This window comes from Pelmatolapia mariae, linkage group LG3_W, assembly GCF_036321145.2.
Source record: "Pelmatolapia mariae isolate MD_Pm_ZW linkage group LG3_W, Pm_UMD_F_2, whole genome shotgun sequence".
Lineage (NCBI taxonomy): Eukaryota > Metazoa > Chordata > Actinopteri > Cichliformes > Cichlidae > Pelmatolapia > Pelmatolapia mariae.
The window spans coordinates 28,684,820-28,709,038 of NC_086229.1; the positions used below are offsets into that span (position 1 = coordinate 28,684,820).

At 45.2% G+C, this 24,219-nt stretch overlaps 2 protein-coding genes across 4 annotated transcripts; one reads left to right on the plus strand and one right to left on the minus strand.

The window, feature by feature from the left end:
• Positions 1-238: 238 nt before the first annotated feature.
• LOC134624311 (CST complex subunit CTC1-like) lies at positions 239-16,481 on the plus strand. 3 transcript variants are annotated; one of them, XR_010093507.1, is made up of 26 exons: positions 239-524; positions 755-839; positions 1,218-1,317; positions 1,393-1,615; positions 2,468-2,697; positions 2,776-2,905; positions 2,982-3,284; positions 3,365-3,487; positions 3,574-3,803; positions 3,954-4,098; positions 4,172-4,374; positions 4,448-4,617; positions 4,694-4,808; positions 4,954-5,359; positions 5,437-5,526; positions 5,856-5,993; positions 8,273-8,319; positions 8,418-8,503; positions 11,356-11,491; positions 11,776-11,844; positions 11,923-12,085; positions 12,291-12,346; positions 12,453-12,609; positions 13,895-14,015; positions 14,092-15,562; positions 15,743-16,480. XR_010093507.1 is itself a non-coding variant. In XM_063469285.1 (25 exons), exons 1-25 carry the CDS (start codon positions 474-476, stop codon positions 14,181-14,183), a joined length of 3,669 nt encoding a protein of 1,222 aa, XP_063325355.1. In that variant the 5' UTR covers positions 239-473; the 3' UTR covers positions 14,184-16,481. The 3 variants fall into 3 exon arrangements, 2 of the variants coding, with proteins under 2 accessions (XP_063325355.1, XP_063325356.1); XM_063469285.1 differs by having other exon boundaries at positions 14,092-16,481; XM_063469286.1 differs by lacking the exons at positions 13,895-14,015; positions 14,092-15,562; positions 15,743-16,480 and adding an exon at positions 13,428-13,863.
• Positions 16,482-21,988: 5,507 nt separating this feature from the next.
• On the minus strand, positions 21,989-23,647 carry LOC134621539 (E3 ubiquitin-protein ligase TRIM21-like). The gene has a single exon (XM_063467959.2). It carries the CDS (start codon positions 23,645-23,647, stop codon positions 21,989-21,991), a length of 1,659 nt encoding a protein of 552 aa, XP_063324029.1.
• Positions 23,648-24,219: the final 572 nt, after the last annotated feature.

A 24,219-nucleotide genomic window follows, 5' to 3' on the forward strand; every position in this document is an offset into this window, starting at 1 on the left:
CCTGCACTAATCAGGCTGAGAACACGCTGGGCTGGAGTCGCGTGATCGTTTTGTAGTTCAAACACAGTTGTTACCTTTCCTGAGACCTTATCACATTTCCTAAACACATTCCTCCACCTCAAAACGTTTTTATCAAGGAAAAGTGGTTAGGAAAGGAGGTAGGAGACCACTGAGTGTATGTGGACGTGAAGGGCTTTTATTGTGAAATGTACGGTAGGGAAAAGCTGTTCCGCACATGCGCGGTAGAGATCCTGCGTGGGCAGAGACTAGTCAGTTTAATAAGTTTGATGATTTGTTTAAAATACAGAACAAAAGTAAACAAAGTTGGACGGCAGGGCATCATGGCGGCTTTATGAACGGTAAGAGGCGGGAACACGGGGGCCACGGTAAGAGGGAGGAGGACCGGAAGCTGTTTGAAAGCCGTGAGCGGGAGTTTGTCAGCAGGGGGAGAAACCGGCACCCGGAGCGAAGACATGGACCCCCTGCAGGAGCTCCTGGACCGGGTCAAGCCCAGCACCGAGGCGGTGAGTCCCAGTGTGTCCCTGTTTGCCGAACTGAGCGATAAATAACAGTCTACGTACATGCAGAGCCCTGCGGACGTACTGCCTGCGTCATGACGTAAGGCAGAGCAGCAGCCAATCACTGTTCCGAGAATCCTAAAGCAGAAATCCATAGAGAAAAGAGTGAATATAAGGATGTGAGACTGTTTTACATGTATTATTGTGACCTCTGACCTGCTGCTTTGTTTCTTTAGGAGTCCCTGTGGTTAAAGAACATCTTCACCTTCATCTCTGAACACCTGAGTCCTGTGGTGTGTAGCTCCGCCCCCTCGCAGACAGGTGAGTTTCTGTTTGATCGAAACAGCTGGCTGATAAATCAGCTGTACTTTAAATTCTTAATGATGATGTTCACTTATGAAACCAAATACTATTTAAACCATTATTTAAAAAGTGAAAGCAGGGCTCACCTGCCTCACAGGTGTCATCAGTGCAGTCCAGTGTGTAGATGTGAGTGGGGTTCAAAGGTCAGAGCCATGAAGGTGACCGACTGTCAGTGAAGAACAGGGAGGACTAAGAGTCTGAGGATGAACAGCAGCAGCTTCCTCAGGTGGTCCCACCTGCTGACACACAAGCTCTGGTGTCCACTTCAGGTGTTCTCAGTGGGCGGGGCTTCAGTTGTTTATGTTTGTGTTTACCTTTTAAACTTTGTTTTCCCAGGTAACCACGGTGACCTCAGCCTCTTCGATCTGAGCATGTGTGCGGTGCAGGCGATCCAGCAGCAGATGTGTATGGCCCACAGCTTACCTGTCAGCTACAGGTAACACCCGCTGACATCATCGCTGTCGCAGGTCACGTGACCTGACCTTACCGCTGTCCTCTCGTCTGTCCGCAGGCTGCTGTCCGTCTCCGAGCTCGTCTCCCAGCAGCACCTGGCCTGCGTCAGCAACCTGTCCTGGAGCACCAATCAGCAGAGAGCCTGGGCCAGGGAGGCGGAGCTCGCCGTGCCGGGTCAGAGGGCGCTGCCGAGGGTCAACCTGCTGCTGATTGGCTGTCTGAGAGAAGGCCGTGACGGAGAGTACAGGCTGACGGACGCCAGCGGCAGCGTCATGTGTGAGGTGAGTCAGAGGGGGAGGAGCCTAACCTTAACCCAGCAGGAAGAGGAAAGCACAGCAGTGGAGGACCTACAGGTAACAGGAGGGCGACAGCGTTCATGCCAAAACCCTGAACATGAGGAACATTTCCTGACGTTGTCATCGTCCATCAGCTGGTTAGTTCTCAGGACTCTGAGCTTCTCTTCACTGCAGCATCACTAAACCGGATCTGGTCAGAACTGATGGGTAACGAGGTCAGAGTACAACAAACTGCAGGTTTTCATGTGCAACGTAAATTAAATCTAATTCCTATATATATACACACATATAAATACTCTGTATTTATAAATACTTTGTGTTTATATGTGTGTATATATAGCAGACCTTCTCAAAGTGTGGGGCCCGCCCCCTAGGGGGGCGCAGAGGCATTGCAGGGGTGGCGCGGTATAAAAAGGGAACAAAAACCAAAAAAACCATGCTTGGACACTGCTAACACGGGACGCCAACACAAACGCAAAGCAGGAGATGAAGCGTCGCTGAATATGTTTCCAAACCAACTTCATTCTAAGCCAAAGACTAGAAAATATGTTGTAAAAGAGCCCAGCAAAAAAAGTTTTTATCAGGGAACCACTGATATTTGGTATATTTCTGCTCACACTCTGTAACCTCTGTCGGTGCTGGGCTATTGGAAACTGACTTTCCCGGAGGAACGCACCCGAGGGATCAATAAAGTTTAATCTAATCTGATGCAGCTATTAAAACAAACGGCATCACTGCAGATCAGAGCTGATGAAGCTGTCATCATCAGTACAGGCTTCCAGCATCCACCCAGGACTCCGCCACTCTCTCACCCGTGTCTCTCTCTCTCTCATCCAGTGCCTGTCTCTCTCGCCCCTGTGGCTCGATCGCCCCGTTTTCCTCCCTCACTGGAACTACATTCCCCACAGTGCATCGGGCCAGGAAGAGGCCGCAGGCTTCTTGGAGCTGATTGGCTCCCCTGTCCTGTTGTGTCCTGGTGCTGAGCAGGGATTAGCTGCTGCTCCTGGAAGGGTGGAGCTAAGCGGAGTGGTGGGAGTCGGAGAGGCTGGCAGGCTGCTGAGGCACAGGTGGGTCACATGACCTCTGAACTGCAGTGGAGTTTCTGAGCAGTGTGTGTGTGACAGATGTGTGTGTGTGTGCTCCAGGGTCAAAGGTCAGCGGCTGAGCGTGTTCGGAAAGGTGGGCTCAGTCTGCCCTCTGCTGGCCGTGGCAGGAACGACCTTCTTTTGCTTCACGCTGACGGATGAGTCGCGCTCGCTGCCCGTGCTCGTACAGGTACCAGCTCTCTGAGGATGATGATGGTGAGGAGGGACGGCCTGATGAAGCTCAGTGTGTGTGTGTGTGTGTGCAGGACAGCAGCCGGCTCAGCTGGATTCAGCGTGTGTGTGTCGGGCAGAGCGTGTGTGTGACAGCTCTACGTGTGTGTACGCTACGAGGCTGGAGAGGAAACAACATCCTGTGTGTGACGAAGCGCTCCGAGCTGCACGCCGACTACACGCACACACAGGAACACACACAGGAACACACACACTCTGAGTCCCTGCTGCTGATGTCACAGCCTGCTGAGGACGAGTGTGAGGAGGCGGAGCATGAGGAGGTGGAGCTGGACCAATCAGCTGTGAGGAGAAAGCAATCCAAAGTCATCAGCTACCAGGTGAGAGCGCTCTGAGCTCTGATTGGCTACCACATGTTTGTACCTGTGTGCTGATTACTAAGCCTCCTCTGCTGTGATAGGGCATGGTGACTGAAGTTGTGAGTGAGGGGGCGGGGCTCTACGTGCTGGATGGGAAGGTGGGTCTGTGCGTGGCCTATCAGCCGGCGGCGAATAGGAAGCTGAGGGCGGGAGACAGAGTGGAGGTGAGTCACATGACCTGACATCATCATGCCCGTTTGTGTTCGTGGCAGCCACGACTAATAAAGTTTGATGGTTCCTCATCCTGCAGTTGCATCACGCCCACTTCCTGTACCGGCCCTGCCCGGACTTCCCTCCCAGCATGCTTTGCACCTGCCTGCGCTCCAGCCTGAGGGTGACGGCCTTCAGCAGGGCGGGAGGGTCGCCACCCGACAACCGCTGCCCGGGAGATAGGGCGTTACCACGGTTACTGCTGCAGAGAAACATAGATGTGTCCGATTACCTGTGGACGTGTCACCTAAGCTCGCAGCTGGCACACAGGTGAGGCTCCACCCACCACCACCTGTCCACAGTCAGAGACAGGAGAGCCTAACCTTTGTCCTCCTGTCCTCCGCTGGCTCTGGCTTGTTTCCTGCTCCTGGTCCCGGTCTTGGTCCCGGTCCTGGTTCTTGTCCTGGTCTTGGTCCTCAGTCTGGTCCAAGGTGTGTGGAGGCAGCAGTGTGTGTGCTTGCTGTCCTGGAGGCTGATGGAGACTCTGAGCAGAGCTGGAGGACGAGGACGCAGAGACATCTACTCTGAGATGCTGGACGAGCCTCACACCTGTCCTGTGACTCAGGTAGGTCCCACTCTCACATGTCTTCCTTACAGGTGAGGGTGGAGCATGCTCAGTGTGCTCTGTGTCCCTGCAGTACAGCGTGTCCTCAGCGGTCCGTCGGTACCTCGGTGTGTCGGAGCTCCTGGAGTCCCTGCAGACTGACTGCTGGTCTTCAGCCCCTCTGAGTTCTCTGCTGCCCCCTGATGGCTCCAACCTGACCTCCTCCCAGATCAACGGGTTCCTGTCCTGGTCTTGCAGGACTCTGTCCTCCAAGCCTCAGGGTGGAGACGCTGTCAGGTAAGGTGACAGCAGCTCCCCACATGAAGTCATGTGATTACGTACCAATGATTTTTGCCGGTTTGTGTGTCAGGCAGCGCCCCCTGCTGCTGGTCGGCGTGCTGGAGCTGCCGTCACAGACGTCTGAGTTCAAACACTCGATGCAGCTGAGAGACGCCACGGGAGCTGCAGCCTGCGTGCTGACGGAGGGCAGCGAGGAGGAGGAGGGAGCGCAGAGGGCGGTCTTTAACAGCGCCTGGATCGGTACAATGCACGCACACAGACACACACACAGTGACACACAGCTTTATTCTTTAATGTGTGTGTGTGTGTGCTGCAGGTTGTCTGGTGGGTGTGGTGCAGTTCACCATGGTGACAGAGAGATTCCTCCAATCAGATTTCCCTTCCTACCAACACCTGGACCAGGACAGGTTCATCACACACAAACACTGCAGGTACACACACACACAACCTGCAGCATGCTGACTGCTCATTGGTCCATTCTCTGTGATGTAAGAGGGTGTCTGATTGGTTCAGGATGTGAGCTTCCTTCCTGGTTGTAAACATTATGAGTTAAATAAAGCTGGGTTCAATTCACAGGGTTTACCTGCAGTTCTCTCTGGACCACCTGCACATCCTGAGTCCATCTGTTGCCATGGAGACACACATGAGACACAAGGGGGAGGAGCCAGGAGGGGATGTCACTGCCAGGAAGCAGACAGTAGAAGAAGAAGAAGAGACTGCTGGGAGTAAGAGGAAGAGAAGAGAAGAAGAAGAAGCAGACTCCGGCAACCCCTGGCACTGTGTCTCCATGGTGATCAGGGTGGAGCAGAAGGAGGGTGTGTCCTGGAGGAATACAGGGGCGGAGGCAGAGGATCAGGAGGCAGGGCTGAGACTGTGCTTCTCAGCGAAAGCTGCTGTGATTGGTCCAGTGGTCAGCTGGAGGCGGGACCCAAAGAATGAACCAATGACAGAGAAAGAAAGTGAACAAAAGCAGGAGAAAAAGGTGAGAGACGCACCTGTGTGGGTTTACCTGAGCTCACCTGGATACACAGTTACGTGTGTGTGTGTGTGTGCGTGCAGGTGGTGCTGGTGTTCTCAGGTGTGTGTTCGCGGTGGTTTCCTGTCCTCCAGCCTGGATGTTTCTACAGACTCATCGCCGCTAACACTCAGGTATCAACCCAGCTTTGATGATGTCACTAAGGGGCGTGGCCAGAGGTTTGCCTCATCGGTCTCTGCTCTCTGATATTAGTACACATGAACACAGACGTTTTTCAGCTTTATCTGTAGTTCTTCACACACTGAGGTTATTTATGGAGTTCCACAGGGTTCAATGCTAGGACCAGTTCTGTTTACATTATACATGCTTGCTTTTGGCAGTATCATCAAAACACAGCTTACATTTTTACTGCTATGCAGATGACACCGAACATTCCTGTTTGTGGGGGAGTTGATATGACCTGAATCCTTGCAGCTGATTGGCCCATGTGTCTGTCAATCAGGATCCCAGTGTTTTGATTGGCTGTGGAGTTTCTGGGCGCAGTGGGGTGGATCTCCACGCTGAGTCAACCCTACAAATCAGACGTGGTTGGAGATTCCACACTCTGACACGCCCACTGCTGCTGCCAACCTGCAAACAGGTAACACTTGGTTTGTTCCCCGTCTTCCTCCAGGACCCTTAAACTTTTTTATAGAGATTGTAGGGGTGCAACGATACACAAAATTCACGGTTCGGTTCGGTTCGATACTTTGGTGTCACGATTCGATATTTTTTCGATACAAAAAAATGTTCATGCTTATTTAATTTGTCATTTATTAAAATTATAAATATATATTTTAACTCAAAATTACAGTTTTTAAATTTAATGTTGCTGAAACAACAAACTAATAAAAAAATACATCTATCTGATCGAGAAATCCCTCATCTTTGGAAAAGAGTTTATTACAGAGAAATGGCTCTTTCCAAAATAAAAGCTATACTATACGCTTCTTCTGGGCTATATTCCCAGCAGCATATTAAACATATCAGGTCCCCATAAGGAGAATCATGTGCTAACAGCTGTCTAAATGACTCGGGTAAAGTCTGTAGCATGCGTGCTTGTTGTTTTTGTCTGCTTCCACTTGTCTTTGCACTAGGATGATGTCGGCGTAAATGTGCAGTCATATTCATTGTGTTCCCACTAGTGCTGTCAGCTTAATCTGAAATGACGTTAACACCACAACACGGCAAATCTCCGTTAACGAGCTACCGCGGATCGACCGGTACGTGGGGCTGGACGGAGTCAACACGTTAACAAGCTAACTGCGCTAACGCAGTAGTTCCCACCAGTGTAATTGAGCATTGCGTGGCACATCCGACATACTGTTTTACTTTTGTCGATGACACGCTTACCTTCAGGGTCATGCTTCACATGAAGACCAAAATAGTTCCAAAAGCCAGATCTGAATGCGGGCGGGGGAGGTTCAATTTGCCATGTTGCAATGAGCTTAGCTTCTGTCTTGCTAGCTTGCGCTGCGCTCAGTGGATCTGCGCTCGACAGTGCAGCCTAGGCGGAGTAGTCGAACGCAGATCCACTGAGCTCTCAACACAGCATCGTCAGAAGAAAAGTTGATAAAATAAATTAAAAATGTTGTATTGTTCGATACACATGCGGACCGAACCGAACGCACTGTATCGAACGGTTCAATATCGATACGAGTATCGTTGCACCCCTAAGAGATTGACAGACCACGTGACTTTTGTGCATTGCATTGTGGGTACAAGTGGGAACAAAATCAAAACACTGCATCAAGCGCTAGCATTTCCAGCACAAGTAATCAGCAATTCTGCGGTTTTAATCCCTACTTGCATTTTATTTGCCCCAAAAACAGACGACAGAGAACACAGCAGGTCTGTACAAAGACAGAGTTGATGAAATGGCAAAGAAAAAAAAAGTATGAGGAAAAACTCAAAGGAGTGAACCATACGAGCATACAGAGTGGAGTAAGGCCGTTAGCGTGCTGCCCGACTTTCATGACGCACATATTTGTTATTATATGGTCCTAAGTGTGAGTGCATACACTCACAACATGTTTAGTAACTTCAGATCCCTGCAACCAGCCCAGGTCCAGTTTACTTTGGTGATTTGGACTATTCCATTTGACAGCTGTAGCTGGGGCTGCAGAGCAGGTCAGCCACTAATCAGAAGGTTGGTGGTTCGATCCCAGTCTGCCTCCTGGCTGTCCAAATATCCTTATATTAACCCCTATACTAACCCCATGTCTGCCTAGTGGTGGTGGTCAGAGGGCCCGGTGGCGCCAGTGTCCAGCAGCCTCGCCTCTGTCAGTGCGCCTCAGGGCAGCTGTGGCTACAATGTAGCATCACCAGTGTGTGAATGACTGAATGTAGTGTAAAGCACTTTGGGGTCCTTAGGGACTAAATAAAGCGCTATACAAATGCAGCCCATTTACCGTCTAATAGAAATAAAATGAGTGTTTCGTAATTCATTCAATTTATTGTCTTTATTTATAACTGGCATTATTGTTTCATTCTTTTATAGAATCTGACAAGAAAGAGGCAAAATTGTAAAAATCCATCAGCTTTATTAGCTGCTTCATGAAAAACAAATCAATACAAAAACAAACAAAAAACCCCCCACTGGAACTCAACTTACTGGAAAACAGTTACTCATCACTTGATTGCTTCAAAACAAGCCTTGGGAACATATATAACAATTTCTCTTCCACGACGTCATCCGATAAAAAACGATCTCTTTACCCGTCGGCTTCCCGTGGCTGTGTTTCTTTTTATTTACTGTGTGACTGTTTTCATGTGAAAGCCTGCGTGTGCTAGCACTGCTTGCCACTCGTTCCCAGAATCCTTTGCGGTTTTACCCCTGAATGACGTCACATTTTCCATCTCTATTCTCTCTGTTTTCAGGCCGTCCCACCCACAGTCTTGTCTGTCTCAGAGGTCTTAGACTGCAGGTAAACTGCTCATCCCTCACTGAGTCGCCCCCTGTGGCCATCTGAGGAACTGCAGCTCCAGCCTGCTTTAAACTCTTACTGGTGTGTGTGTGTTTCAGCTCAGAGCTGGTGTGTTTTCAGGGTGTGGTGTCTGAAAGGATCAGTGTGAACAACAGGACTGCCCACTCTGGACACACACACTCAGGTACAAACACACAGGTGGTTTGTGTATCAGGCTTTTGCTTTCTGCTGTGAAGTTTTAACATGGGGGTCCATGGGGGCTGACTCACTGCTGCCTCTGCTGGACACTAGAGGAACTGCAGGCGTCAGTGCTTCAGGTATGAGTCTCAGGTAGGGATGGGTATTGATAAGATTTTAACGATTCCGATTCCATTTTCGATTCTGTTTAACGATTCGATTCTTTATCGATTCTCTTATCGATTCTTTTGAAAAAGGAGAACACTCGGGTGGATTAGCTTAGAACTTTGTTTTTATCTTCTCTTTGAACAAGATAGAAATTTAGGAGTAACATGGCCTTACAAACCCAACAGTGCGATCTCAAGAGAATGGGGTGTTAGAGGGTCCCCAGGAAAAGAAAATGTAAATGTAAAATAATAAAATAAATATTCTTCTGTACTATAACATAAATTATTCTGTAGCAATTACACAAGAATATCCAGTAATGTCCTTGCCTACAATTAAACACCTTCACTTACCGAAAATCGGGAGCATCTGCTGTGGCAAATGGGTGCAAGGCTTTGACCACAAACTTAGTCACTGCTCGGTAGTGATGGGTCGTTCGCGAACGAAATGGCTCTTAGAGCCGGATCTTTGAAGTGAACGACACGAGCCGGCTCCTTATCGCGAGCCGTGGGTTTTTTTTCTTTCTCTCACCCTCTCTCTCTCTCTCGCACTTTTTTTTCCCACTTCACTCCGCACGCGAGCCTTGTGCTTTGCGCTGGGCAGAGGGGGGAGGGGCGGTAGTTACAGTCGCAGTAACACAGGAACAGCGGGAGGGAGAGACAGAGAAAGAGAGCCAGGGACAACAATGTAACATTAAAAAGGTATAGTAATCATCCACAACTATTTTCAGTTGCAGATGATAAAGGATTCAGAAAGTTTATTCATGCAGGCCTATATGACAGAGAATATGCATGTTGTTTTTCATATTTTAATTTATATTTAATTGTGTTGTGGTTTGCAGTGTTTTGTGTTGTTTCATTTTAAATTTGTTTAAAAGGAAAAGCTGAAAATTTAAATAGTTAGAAGTTGAACAGTGACTAGTTGGTTTTTGTATTATATGATTTATTTATTACATTTTATGTGGAGTGACTAAATAAAAGTATATTTACGGTGGCCCCTAGAGACAAAGCAGCACGTACAAACTTCAAAACACGTAAAAACTCAGAATCACGTAAAAACTCCAAAACACATAAAAACTCAGGCTACATCCACACGTACCCGGGTATTTTTGAAAACGAAGATTTCTAAAAAATCCCTTTCAGGGTGGATATTTTCTAAAACTCTGTTTTTGCATTTACGCGTGGATGAGGAAAACGGAGAAAACGAATTTCTACAATACTGTTACTGTTAATTGTACTCTCTGCAGTGTTTAAATGCTTACACATACACACACACACAGTTACTGTCCCTCCACACATACGACTCGGTTCTGCTTCTATGCCCCATCTTTGTTTACTATTTCCCACCGAGGCTTCTAGACTTCTGATTGGCCAACATTTCTACACGTTTAGGAATATATCGACACCTGTTGCTTTGGCATGCTCCTAGCAGCGTTTTCCTTCATTTCTGCATTTACATGTGGACGGGATTATTTTTTAAAACGAAAACGGAAAATCTCTGTTTTCAAAAATACCCGTGTACGTGTGGACGTAGCCTCAGAAGCACGTAAAAACTCCAAAACATGTACAAAAGACAACAGAAGTGCTCCAGAATGCTAGGCGCAGTGTTGAGCTTTTGTTACCTAGAGGCTGCACAAGCCAGCAAGTACCAACGACCGGTGTGTGGTAGTAAGAGGTAAATGTTATTATTAATTATTTGAATATATATGAGTGCTTGTGTATAAATACACAAACAATATACATATGCTTTCAATTGTGTAATTTAAGTGATCTAGGTAGCTCTGTTTTGAAGTTCAGTTAACGCTAGAAATGCGTTTTAGAGTTTGTACGTGTCTCTAGGTGCCACTATATATTTATATATATAAACATATATAAATACAACCACTTTTTTTACATTAGTAATTCCTTTTGTGCATAATTTTATATTATTGTAATAATAAATTAATTAAAGCAACAAAACAACCTGAAGAGCCGGTTCGGAGCCGAAAGATCCGGCTCTTGTTAGTGAGCCGAGCCGAAAGAGCCTGCTCTCTAAAAAGAGCCGGAAATCCCATCACTACTGCTTGGTGACATTCATCCTGGCCTGAAAGGAGACGCAACCGGTAGACTGCAGCGAGAACTGCCAGCAGCTGAGCCAGCAAGACTCTGTCTGTCTCTCTCATCATGGTCACCTAAATGCACAGTAATGGCAGGTTTTGTAATAAAGCAGATCGCGCTAACATAATATGCACTGTTAGTTGATTATTTACCTGCCGCATTAACGGGAGAGGACGTGCAAACGTTACCGCTGCTGCTGGGTTAAGATTCACGAGTCCGGAGCGGAATTAAAAACACGACATTCATTTAAAGTCATCGCGTGTTTTGTGAGCGAATGCTTTTGCAGATTCGTAGTGTTTCCTCCCTTAAATGAAAAATCTACTTTGCAAGTATTGCAAGTTGCCCTGTTGCCATCCGTTCTCGTAAAGTATAAACAAACTTTTGAGCGTTTGAGCCGCCATGTTTCCTGCCAGGTAAATGACGCTCCGCAACGTGGTGACGTCATTCTGGGCGACTGGAATCGATAAGGGAATCGTTTGCAAAAATGGCAAACGATTCCAAGGAATTGAAACATTGGGAACCGGTTCTCAACAAGAACCGGTTTTCGATACCCATCCCTAGTCTCAGGTCTGACTGTTAGCTAAATGTGTGTGTGCAGGTGTGCGTCTCACTCTTTGTGACCAAGCTGGGAGGAGTCTGCAGGTGTACCTGGACTTAAGCCACACCCCCTACCCACCTGGCCTGTTGCCGGGTAACACTCTGCTGTTGTCTGGTTTCCAGAGGAGGCTGTCCAGGTGAGACACACATAGACAGGCTTATAAATGTTTGGACTCTTAATTTGGACTCATTTCCAACCAATGTAACCCAACAATAAAATTACGAATTATCTTGCATAAATAGGCTGCTGATTTTCTTTACTCATTTCAGGTGTTACCAGCAAAATAGTTGTTTGATCCTCTGGGAATGTATCCAGATTTATTTATTTATTTAGACAGAGATCTTGACCCCCATCAATGTTCAATACAAAGTTATGCCGATGGTTATGTACCTGTGTGGTTTACCTGTGTGTGTGTTTCAGGACAGGAAGTGTGTACTGCACGTACTTACCTGTCAGCTCGATAACTGTGGTCTCCCTGGGAGACACCAGGTAAGTTTACAGGGCAGGTAAAGTCTGGTTCACGTGTTTGTCGTGCTGTTGTTTATTTGTTTGTTTTGTTTCTATCAGTTCGGCCCAGCCTCCTCCTCCTGCTCCCATCATGCACCTGGGTGAGTGGGCTCTGAGCAGCAAGCAGAGGTGCACTGTGGGACAGGTCAAAGGTCACGTGGTGTGTTTCCTGTTCCTGCAACTGCAGTGGAGCTGCTCGCTGTGTGGCAGCGTGTACACACAGGTACTGCATAAAATACACACAGTGTGTACAGGATGTGTTTAGTTGTAGTTTCTCGGGTGCAGTGAAAGTACTCAGAGTGCTTCATGTGTTGTTAGCGTGTTGGTGGTGTGTTAGTGTTAGTGCACGTAAGTAAAGTGTAGTTTTGGAGTAAACTGCTCACGATTTCAGGTGTGTGTGTGTTTACCTGTTGCTCTCTCTCTCTCAGGGCTGCAGCAGCTCTCAGTGTCACTCGACCTTGTCAGTGTTTCAGTCCACAGCAAAGTAAGAGCAGCTTCCTGTTGAGCTCACCTGCTGATACATGTTACTCACCTGGATCAGTCAGGTGACAGTCACATGATCAAACCATGTCGCTCTGCTCTTCGATCAGGCTGGTGATTGATGACGGGACAGGTGAGGCTCACGTCTGGTTCTCAGCTGCTCTGGTTCGTGCTCTGCTGGGATTGGCTGACGCTCAGTGGGAGGGGCTTCAGAGAGCACTCAGGGTCAGAGGTCACATCAGAGTCTTCCCTCGTGGGCAGAGCCAGGTCAGTACCACCTGTCAGGTGTATATATTTACCTGTCACAGGTGAATCACGTGCTCATCGTCGTCTTTAAACTTTATTTTATCTTTAAAAATTTAAGATCGGGTCATGTTTTTATTTCTGAGGCTTTAACTGTGAAAGGGCACATCCTGTTTGCATCCTGGTAACAGCTCCGTCTGCTCACACTTTACTGCTGAACTGGTTTGGGGGCGTGGCCACTTCCACCTTTAAAAGTCTGTAGGTGTGACCACACTGGGCTCACGTGAACAGGAGGGAGGGGCCTTACAGCCGTGTGTTTCAGTGAGACTCAGGTCGTGCCGCTGACTCCACCCACTCGACCTGAAGAAGCAGCAGGTGGTGTGGGGTAAGGAGGGCTGACCAGCTCCATGTTCACTGCAACGCCACACCTCCCACATGGAGGGTGGAGACCACAGGGGAGGGGCAGGACAGCGAGAGGCATTTAGGACTCGGGTCACACCAGGAGAACCCACAGGGACCCTCCACCCACAGGTGGAGCTGTGTTAACTGGATATTAATTTTTGTCCTTTACTGCAGAAAATAATTATAATCATAAGAAAGTGAGATTAGTATCAAACAGAAACAGTTTCTAAAAACACAAACGTGGAGTCTAAACTGAGACGTCCTGTTTAAAATAACAAGAACACGTTTTAACTCCATAAACTGTGACGCGAGACTCTTTATGAGTAATGAGCACTTATTTCCATTTATGGTTTTAACTCATATCTGTTATTTGTTATTTACTTTGCAAAGATCAGTTTGTAGACTCAAGTTCAAACTGAGGGTTTTCTTCATATTTACAGTCGGTGTAAAAACGTCAGAAGGTTTGAGTGAAAAGAGAGAAACAGACGTTTGTGAGGATTCACATTGTGGATATCTGAGCTTATCAGAGTGTCAGGAAGTGAAACCTGAAGAAAGTCAAAGAGCCGCCCAGTACAGAACAGGCCTGTCAGAGCAAAGACCTCAAAGACTCTATAGGCTGCACAGGGACACACTGTGAGCTCACAGAGCTCCACGTCTGCAGAGCAGACACCTTCAGCCACACTGCTGAGGACGACCGGGACAAAGACCCTGCAGACTGAAACGTCCTGTGGTCAGAGGAGGTGAAACGAGAAGAAGATGCAGCTACAACCCAAAGAACAGCGTCCACACAGTGAAGCACTGTGGGGACACTGTGGGGGGACACCAGAGAGAAACAGACGTCCTGCAGGACGTTTCCACAGAGCCGAGCCGTGAGTCTGCAGTCACATGACCTCTGTCTCTGTCTCAGGTGTGTGATGGGGACGCTGACGACTTCCTCCTCCACTTCCTGTTGTGTCTGTGCAGCAGTGATGTCATGATTCGGCCGCTCAGCCTCACCTGCAGGAAACGCACCAACCAGAGACCAGAAGGTAACCCCACCCTCACCACCCTGACCCAACCTGACTGCAACCTTCAGAGTCGTTTGTGTGTGTGTGTGTGTTTCAGAGGTGAGGAGGTTCACTCGAGGAGACAGAGAGTTCCTGACCAGACTGGCTCCTCCCCTTCAGCTCACCTGTCTGCACCTCCACCCTGACTGAGCTCCACCTGCTTCGTTCTGATTTTACCTGTTCTACGTGTTCGTACAAATAAAACTTTATCGTTCCTCCTCCTGTCACACGGTATCTCACCTTCACTGACCTTAACACTGGTGATCAGGGTCAGAGGTCACACGAAGCTCTCTGGGTTTAACCTCACACGAAAGGGGCGGAGCTGTCATCATCACAAAGGGGCGTGTAACAGGTCATGTGACCCTTTTACAGGAAGTGATCCCTGTGAGTGGCGCCCACATCAGAGACGTTCTCAGATGGTGATTCATAAAACCTGCACCAGTAAAATCTGACTGTAGAAGGATGATGAGTGAAACTGGTTAATCTGGTGTTTGTGGCACAGAGGGGGACAATAAAGGTTTGACCTCCACTGTGTCACACGTGTACCTGAACAGGTGTGCTGTGTGACACGTGTGGCTCTGGGTCAGGTGTAACTCCCACAGCCTGTAGTTCAGATTCTCTGTGTTTGTGAAGTAAAACTAAACACTGTGAACGTGTTTCAGTTTCTTTACAGACGTCAGACGGTGAAAGCTTCAGCCTGACCAGGAAAGAATCAGTCTGCTTTAAATCACACTTACTTTAAAATTCATTTCTCCTCACCTTCATGTGTTTTGTATTATTGGATCTTATACTGAAAGAGTTCATCCATCGACACATTTTAATCCTGCAACATTTCACCGTGTTAGTTTGTCATAAATTGAACTATTTTAGGTTAAATGATTTCAGTTCATCTTTCCAATAAAGCTGGCAGCTCTGAAACAACTGTTCTCTCTGAGGGTGTTTTCCATGTAAATAAAAGTGAAATAATTAAATGTAAGTTGTGTGAACAGAGCCGTCCAGTGGAGCTCCTCAGGGCTCTGTGCTTTCAACACTTTGTTTTCTATGCTAATGAGTGTCAGAGCACGTCAGCATTAGTCCTTTAACATGGTCACAGCCACTGATGAATGTGTTCAAATGTGGGTTTTTTAATCCAGGTTTACATCACACTTAAACAGTCTATGAAACGGGCCTCTGCACTCATTCATCCTTCATCCTGGAGATCACTCATCTAAACCAACTAACATACAGAATGTGATGTTTTCAAAGCTAACATGTACAAACAATTGTTATTGACGTCGGGCATGGGAGTTCTTAACAGCAGCTCATTGTTCATTCTGATGTTTGTTTAAATTATATATTTAATATAATACATTGGCCTTTTTCAGCTTTATTTGAAGGGCCACGGGTCAGACTCTTAAGGCCTCTTGGGCCTGCTGCTCTCAGCCTCACTCCGAGGAAGCCTACAGTCTCTCACAGTGGAAACTACACCTACATCTCCCAGAGAGGTGGGCGAAAAGACAGCCAGCAAGAAGTACAACTGAAGGTCAAAGGTCAGTGCTGTAGAAACGAGGGGTTTGTTCCAATGGGGTATTTTCCTTAGGAAGGTTCCTCATTGAGAGAAGTGACCTGGGAGTTTCTGCATAGTGGCCATAACAAGAGCTCACGTTATATGATGTCCTTGAGCTTTCCAATCATTTCCAGATCCACCAACTTCACTTGGTTCTTTTCAGGAACTGCGTCTCCAGGTGTCCCAGTATAAACCTGCATGTTCCAGGAATAACTTGTCCTTGTTGGCCGTATATTTGTGCCATATTTGGTCTGCATGGTGGGCAGTTTGAAAGGGCAGTGTCCACTGTGATGTTTGGTCAGAGATCAGTGGCTGGACTTGGATCACTGTTAATTTCTCCGGTTGAGGACGTTCTTGTATCAAAGTGAATCATCTGTAACAACATGTGAGTGTCAAGTTTGGATCTGTACACACCACTCAAATGACTCAAATGTGCTTTGTGAACTATATAGCTCAGTTTGCATTAACCCTCTGATGCATAGTGGTCACTGGAGTAGACAGCTACTAAAACGTACATATCTCTTTAATGAATTGGTTTCTATAGTGGAACTGCATATTAGCCTTTAGAGTGCTCTCTGCTGCCATACTCTATTGAGGTCAATTCAGTGTTCAGTTAGTGCAACTGCAAGTAAATTTCCTCTGAATCAAAGATGGCAGACAAACTGTCACCCCTGCCGACCACTGCTGGCATATCCTGTCAATCCTTCTAAACTAAAAGAGCCCAACAGGTAAAATAAATATGATGATATGCAGTAACATCTAGGGAAGGATATTATCTGTTTGGAACAAGAAATTGTTATGTCTAATATGTAGAAAACTACGATTAACCATGTGTCCACTGAAGTGGACATCATGCATTACCCACTATATTTTTTTAACATAAGTCATAAATTGTTTCACTGTTTCTTGGGACTGTTTTGGTTATAAGTAAGCTTATAATTGTTAAATTTATAAGCTACTCATTTAAAATATATATTTTTGTGCAGACCAGCTGTAGTTTGAGTTACTATAATAATTATTTTATCATATTTTGTAGACTTCAAATGCAGCAAAGAGTAAGGCAGCATACAGAATAGTCCAGGAAATTCCATCCAGCTCAAGTGATGATGATTTCATTGATGAGTGCAGTGATAGTGAGTTCAGTGATAAGTCCAGTGATAAGTCCAGGGAGTGAAGGTATGGGTGAGAGCAGGAACCTCAGGCTATTTGACAGGCTATAGCGTCGAACCAGTGGATGACAGAACTGGTTCGACAGTTCTGTCATCCACATGGTCTCGTCCTGTGCTGGCCAATCCCCTGAAGATGTTACCAACAGATGGGTCAAGAAGGAAAAAAAGATGATGATGGTCCAAAAGCCCTTCTTTGTGGCCCTTTACAATCAACACATGGGTGGGGTTGATCTTGTTGACCAATGTCTGGCAATGTACCCCCACAGACGTCGAAACAAGAGGTGGTACATCCGAGTGTTTTTTCATTTTTTGGATGTGGATGTAATACTGTCCTGCATCGTTTTAGAACTGTGTAGACTAAAAAATGTTTCTCTTGTTGGAGATAGTTTGCCATATTCAGGTGTAGGATTCACAGCTAGGACTGTTGACTGGTTTTGTTATTTACGCCCAAACATTGGGGCTATATGAGTTGAAAGTTCCAAAAAATTGCTGAGATGTTTTTCAAAGGATACAAGCAAACAAGTGTTTGTATATTTACAATAGAACACAAGGTAATTCATTTTTACAGTAAATTCACAGTATTTCATGCTAAGTGCTCGGGCGCATGTAGTCCACTGGAGTGGACAAGTTTATAACTTTATAAAAAAACATATTTTTGGGAAAAAAAGAGTTGAACATTTTTTTTCATGTCCTGAGAAGAATAAAAGCACTTAAGAAAAAAATCTTGACCAAGGCTTTCATAATTCATGCATCAGTCCTTCGATGTATTGCAGCCTTTTCATTTTTACTTCAGCTCAGCTCTCCTAGCAGCAACTATCACAACAGGACAAAGACACAGTGTTTTAACTGTTAGGTTTTATGCAGTTTGCAGTAAATTGTGTGCTGATTTAAATATTTTCCTTCTGAAAGTGAAAGTCCTACAAATCCATATGCAGATCAGCTGCAAAAATACTCCTGTCCACAGCTTTCAGTCTCAGGGTTTCAGTTGCTGCAAACGTCAGTAAATCTGACTCTAAAGCTTCCAAAGAAAAATCATTTTAAAAAATCAGCTTCCAACAAAATCATAACTGAAACATGCGTTTCAGTGAAACATTGTACTTAGAACTGTGCCTTGCACAGATGCTGCTTGACCACATAGAGTAAAATCTCTCTGACAAAATGACAGTTTTTTATCCACCACCATGTAATTTCAAATACCAGTATGTGTATTACAGGCTAGTAGTGAGCTTTAGGGCTGGGTATCGTCACTGATTTCTAGAATCGATTGGGTCTGATTCACAAGGTCCTGATTTGATTCGATTCAATTTAATTTTAAGTGGGGAAATTTTGCCTCAATCAGAAATATAATTCTGATCACGTATCAGTACATTTCCATATTTTCACATCTATAAAAAGAAAGCTGACACTTGCGAGACGTTATCAAAAGTGTGAGCATCACAGCAGATGCCTTTGTGTCAAAGTAACTGAGGATAAAACAGAAAAAACATGAAGGAGATTTTCCTGGCCTGGGATTTTATAGCAGATAACCTTAAAATATTCTGCAGTAGATCAAAAATGAAAGAAAACCATGAATATACATGTGAACATTACCTGATGCTGCTAAAGTGAAGCAGAGCAAAGTTACAGAGGTTTGATTAGAGACACAGCTGAGAGTTTTGTAATTTGGCATTATTTTACATTCTTCACTGTTAAACAGCAGAAATGAGGCTTTCTTGTTGGAGGTCATTTTATTTAATAATAATAATAATAAGTAGGTCAAAGGTCAAAACAAGAGTACAGTTAAGTTAAAATTAATAGGTCAAAGGCCAGGTTAAACTAGTTAAACAGGATCAGCAAAAATTAAACCAGGATAAAGAAATAATACATTAAACAAGGAAATAAATTAAAAGTTTGAGTTACTGAAAAATTAAAGGAGTTTAAATCAGGTTAAGAGTTAAATTTTAAACCTTTGTTAGTTAAACCAGATAAAATAAGCAGAAAAACTGATTGGGGGGAAAAAACGTTGCAAATCTCAAAGATGTTGTGATCAAAGCTCTTTTAAAAGAGTAAAGAAAAATATGTTTCAGTATATTGTATGTTTTAACTAAATCCACGGCAGTCACTGGTAGTGACCTCAAATCATTGTTACTGAAGAAGGATGAATTCCACCTTAAAACAATAAAAAACAGTAAAGTGTTCTTTAACAGTGTGTGTGTGTGTCTGCAGCTGTTCTTTGTGTTGTTGCTGGATCGTTGCCTCAGGGGGAAAGTTGTGTGTGTATTGAACATGCAGACTAACAGAGACTGCAGCTGTCAGCAGCCACACACACTTTATATTCTTCAAATCAAATCAGAGTGAAACATGTTCATTGACAGCTCAGCTTCAGCATCTTCTTCATGCTGTGACTGCAGCCATTCAACTCTGTTTCTCTTTAACCCAAATCATCACAACATGGAAATATAATCATCAAAATGATGTGACTGGAAGGATGCAGCAGTCTGTGCTCCACCTTTCTCCTCCACACCTGCAGGTGGAGAACATGGATGCATGAACCTCTACAGAGTTCTTTGAATATTATCCGTCTTATCAGTTTTCAGTGAACAAAAATATAAAACAAGAAACAAACACAATCGACAGCTGCAGCAGTCAGTCTGTCGAATTACACCATCATCATTTATTTATATAGCACTTTAAAAACACACCTGGTAGACCAAAGTGCTGTACAATACTAATATGCACATAGTAATAAAAAACCAGACATAACAATTAAAAAAAAATCAGTTACCCACAGAGTTAAAAGCCAGGGAATAAAAATAGGTTTTTAATAAAGACTTAAAAACTGGCACTGATGTAGCCTGTCTAATATGGAGAGGAAGGCTATTCCAAAGCATCGGCGCTTTGGAACGATCAATTTTAACTCCAAGATTTGTGATCGAACTCTATAGTTGGGAAGTCAAAGCTGCAAGAACAACATCTGGAGTATGAGAAGAACGATTTGGGCCAAATAAAATTGCTTCTGTCTTCCGATCATTAAAATTTAAAAAGTTTTTTGCCATCTATGCTTTGACATTAGTAAGGCAGTCAAGCAGAGGTCGAGTTGGGAAACTATCAGAATGACTGAAAGATAAATAAAGCTGGCAGTCATCTGCATATAGATGGATTGGCACTTTATGTTTCCGGAAAAAATCGCGCCAAGAGGCAAAAAGGTACAGTGAAAACAATAATGGCCCAAGAATAGATCCCTGTGGCACACCCCAAAGCAGAGGGGCCACAGAGAATGAAGCCGACCCCAACTTAACACAAAAGGTCCTATTTAAGAGATAGGACTTTAACCACAAAAGTGCCGAACCAGAAATTCCCACACAGTGCTGTAAGCGGGAGATCAACAAATCGTGATCCACTGTGTCAAATGCAGCGGTCATGTCCAACAAGACCAGCACTGCATATTTACCATGGTCTGTGGCTATCAGGATGTCATTCATAACTTTTACGAGGGCTGTCTCTGTACTGTGGAATGGCTTAAAGCCGGAATGAAAGATTTCTGACAATTTAGAGTCATTCAAGTAGTCCATCAACTGCGTATAAACAATCCTTCCCAGAATCTTACTAAGAAAGGGAAGCTTAGAGATGGCTCTAAAATTTGATATGACTGAACTGTCTAAGCCCGGTTTCTTAAGTAAAGGATGTTTGACTGCATGCTTAAATTCCCTAGGTACTTGACCAGACAAAAGACTAGTATTAATAATGTTCAAAATGTGTGGTCCAATGATAGGAAATACCTTTTTAAGAAAACGGGGAGGAACAACGTCATTTGGAGAGCCACACGGTTTAGCATTCAACACAAATTTCTCTAAATCAGATAAAACAATTGGTAGAAAGGCAAAGAACAGACTTGAGCAAGAACCATGCATGGCTGTGTCAGCAATAGGTAGAGTCGGAGGTGTCAAACTAGCAACCTTGTCCACAAAATAATTAAGAAACTGATTGCACATAACCGCATAAGAGTGCAAAAGAAAAAAGCCTTCCGGATTAATTACAGAATTTATAGTGTTATATAGAACACGAGAGTTATGCGAGCTGGCAGCAATAAGTTGAGAAAAATAGTAGTGCTTGGCAGCCTTTACTGCTCTCTGATAGACTTTCCAGCTAGTCTTAGGCTGTATGTCTCTATGGAAGCGCCTATCTTTTTTCCACCATCTTTCACATCTTCTACATTCTTTTCTAGTGGCTCTGGTAAAATCAGTTAGCCAAGGACTAGCCTTTGGCTTGCATTGTCTGAATATAAAAGGAACTCACACATAACCCCAAATGGGCACTACACTATAGAAAAAGGCAAATCTTCAGTGCTGTCTTCACTCAGGCCCACCGCTGTGCATGCAAAAGCGGCGAGACAAAAAAGGAAAAAGGATTTGTTTTCCACGCAGCGCCTTCACCGTCCGTGACAATATATATATATTAAAAAAAGGGTTAAAATACTAAAAGAATCAGTATCTGTGGTGCCTACTGATACAAAAAAAATAAAACAAGAAACAAACACAATCAACAGCTGCAGCAGTCAGTCTGTCGAATTACACCAGGTTAAAACAGTTTAAAATTCAGTGACGTGTCGGGTCTTTTGCCCGCAGCCAGAAATCCACTTGGCAAAGCAGCAGCTCGGTACTCTGTAAATAAAAGGCAGGAGATGACTTACGCTGGACAGTAAAACATAGGAATATCCCTCTACTGTATTGTTTTCGTTACCTGTCCACAAGTTCGCGTCACAGCCTAATAAATGTGGGGTCAGTGGCGGTGAAGTCCACTACACTGCTCTCACTGGAACGCAATGTTTCCCACCTACAAGGGTGCAAATAACTGTAAATAGCTGCCAACAGCCAGAGCTCAAGGGGTACATTTTTGTGTAACCTACTGTTCTAACAGAAGTTTAGGGGCACCCGCATCAAGCTTTCATGGAAAAGGAATCAAAAACACCAACTTGCCCAGCTTGGACCAAGCACTTGCAGCTTCAGGTTTGCTAGAGGAATACCTAATTGCCCACACCTGAGCTTATGAAAGGGGCAAAGACCAGCTCCACCCACCAGGGGCGGTTCCCAGACTCAGGTCTCACCTGTCACATTTTGTTCAAATCAAACTCCATGAGAATCAAAGTGTGAATCAGAGTCCTGATGATCAGATTCTATAGAAACATGGAGACTGTAGAGGATTTACACTCAGTATGTTCATTTGTTCCCTTCAATAAAAATCAATCAGTTCATCCAATAAAATCAGTCGTTGATCGACTCAGTTTGATTGACAGGACAGATGATCAGAGGTGCAGAGTTTTTACCTCCATCATTGTTACAGGGACTGAAATATGGGTGGAGTTTGTGAGTGAAGGAGCAGCCAGTAAAGGAGTAGATCAGAGCTGCAGCACCTACATCATAAAAGGAGACCAGACCCTCCTCATAATCCACAAACACCCCCACCTTCTCAGGACCAGGATGAAGACAGAGATCAACTGGAGAGTCATCAAGAGCTTCGTACTCATTTCCATTTCTCAGCACTACAGTCCAGAAACCATCCTGAGGTCTCACTGTGATTCCTCCCTTCCTGTTGATCGACTCTGTGGCCACTCCTAAATCCCAGTCAGTCTTTCCTTTAACCTGAACCTCAAAGTAAAATCTGCCTGAAGAGAAACTCTGCTCTCCTAAAACACAAGCACACTGAGAAAATCTCTCTGGGTTGTCTGGAAGTTCCTTCCTCACATCACTATCATACACTTGTTTTCCATCATCAGACAGGATGAGTTCAGGATTTGCTGTATCAGGATCCAGAGTCACATCCACCTCATACTGCTGGACCCTCTGCAGCTCAGCTTCAAACAGCTTCTTCTTCATGAGTTTCCTGAGTGTCTCCTCCAGCTGAGTCACAGCTCTCCCCACAGTCCCCTCATATGATGGTGGATGAACTCTGACCTCTGTCCAGTCCTTGGTGGGTGGAGCAGCTTTCAGGGAGGAGAAGCTTTGGAGGAGGTGGAGGTGGTCTTCAGAGCGTGAGAGCTGCTCCACCTCAGAGCTTCTCTCCATCAGCTCAGAGATTTCCTGTTCCAGATCTTTGATGAGACCTTCAGCCTGTTTCTCTGTAGTTTCCTGTTTGTCTTCGATCTCCTTCATGAGCTCCTTCAGGCGTCTCTCAACAGACTCCATCAGAGCAGTGAAGACCTGAACACCTTCTGCTTTCTGTCTGTCTGCAGCATCTTTACTCATCTTCACCGACTCTGTGATCTCCTGAATCTTCAGTCGTCTCTTCTGGATCATGTGCTGAATCTCAGCCTCTGTCTTCTCCAGCTCTGCCTCCTTTCCTTCATATTCTTCTCTCAGAGAACCAAACTCGTGGTTCTTGTGGTCTAAAACAGAGCAGAGCATGCAGACACATGTCTGGTCGGTCTTACAGAACAGCTCCAGAAGTTTATCGTGCTTCGTGCACATCCTGCCTTCCAGGTTCTCCACAGCATCAATCAGCTGATGTCTTTTCAGACGTTTCACTGTCAGATGAGGCTCCAGGTGAGTCTGACAGTAGGAGGTCTGACACACCAGGCAGGACTTCAGGGCCTTCAGTCTGGTTCCAGTGCAGACGTCACAGGGAACTTCTCCTGGTTTGGCAGCTTGTTGCTCTGAGCTGCTGCTGCTGGCTTTCTGCTGAGCTTCACGTCTGAACTGAGCAACCATCTCAGAGAACAACGTGTTGACCCTCAGCTGAGGTCTAGTGGAGAAAGTCTCTTTACACATGGGACACTGACAGCTCTGATTCATGTCCCAGTGCTGACTGATGCAGGTTTTGCAGAAGTTGTGTCCACATGGTGTAGAGACTGGATCAGTGAACACATCCAGACAGATGGAGCACCGAAACTGATCTTCAGATCGCAGATTGCTGGCAGCAGACATGTCTGCACTCTGAGGGAGAAAGAAAGGAAACATTTGATTCAAAATTCACTTTCAGTTCTCAGACTAACTAGTGGAGACCCAGCAACACACTCAGACACAAACTGGTTCATCCCAAACACAAACTTAACATCGTAGTGTCTGCTGTACAGTGCAGCGTCCAGATGAACAGAATAACTTTGGGGATGAAGATAAATACAGTCGTTAAAAAGATGTGAAATTGTTTCTCTGACTGTTTTACAGAAGGTCCAAGATTCATCCAGATCATTTGTATACTTGAATAAATCAGTTTGTTGGATATTTTCCATCAATTACTGTGAAGTAAACTTCGACCTTGTTGGTGACTAAATACTTCTTATTGTAAGTCCAGATCAACGAGCCATTAATATTAAACAGTGACTGTTCCAATAGAAATGACAGTGAGGAGGACAATGAATCATAAACCTCAGAAATGTGTTATTAACTGTTTGAACCAGTATATTAATGGCATTTATGAGAACATGTTTATTCAGTGGTGTCTGTATATTTGGTCCATTTGTGCGTCATTAAAAACTGTTTTCTCTCACAGATACTGG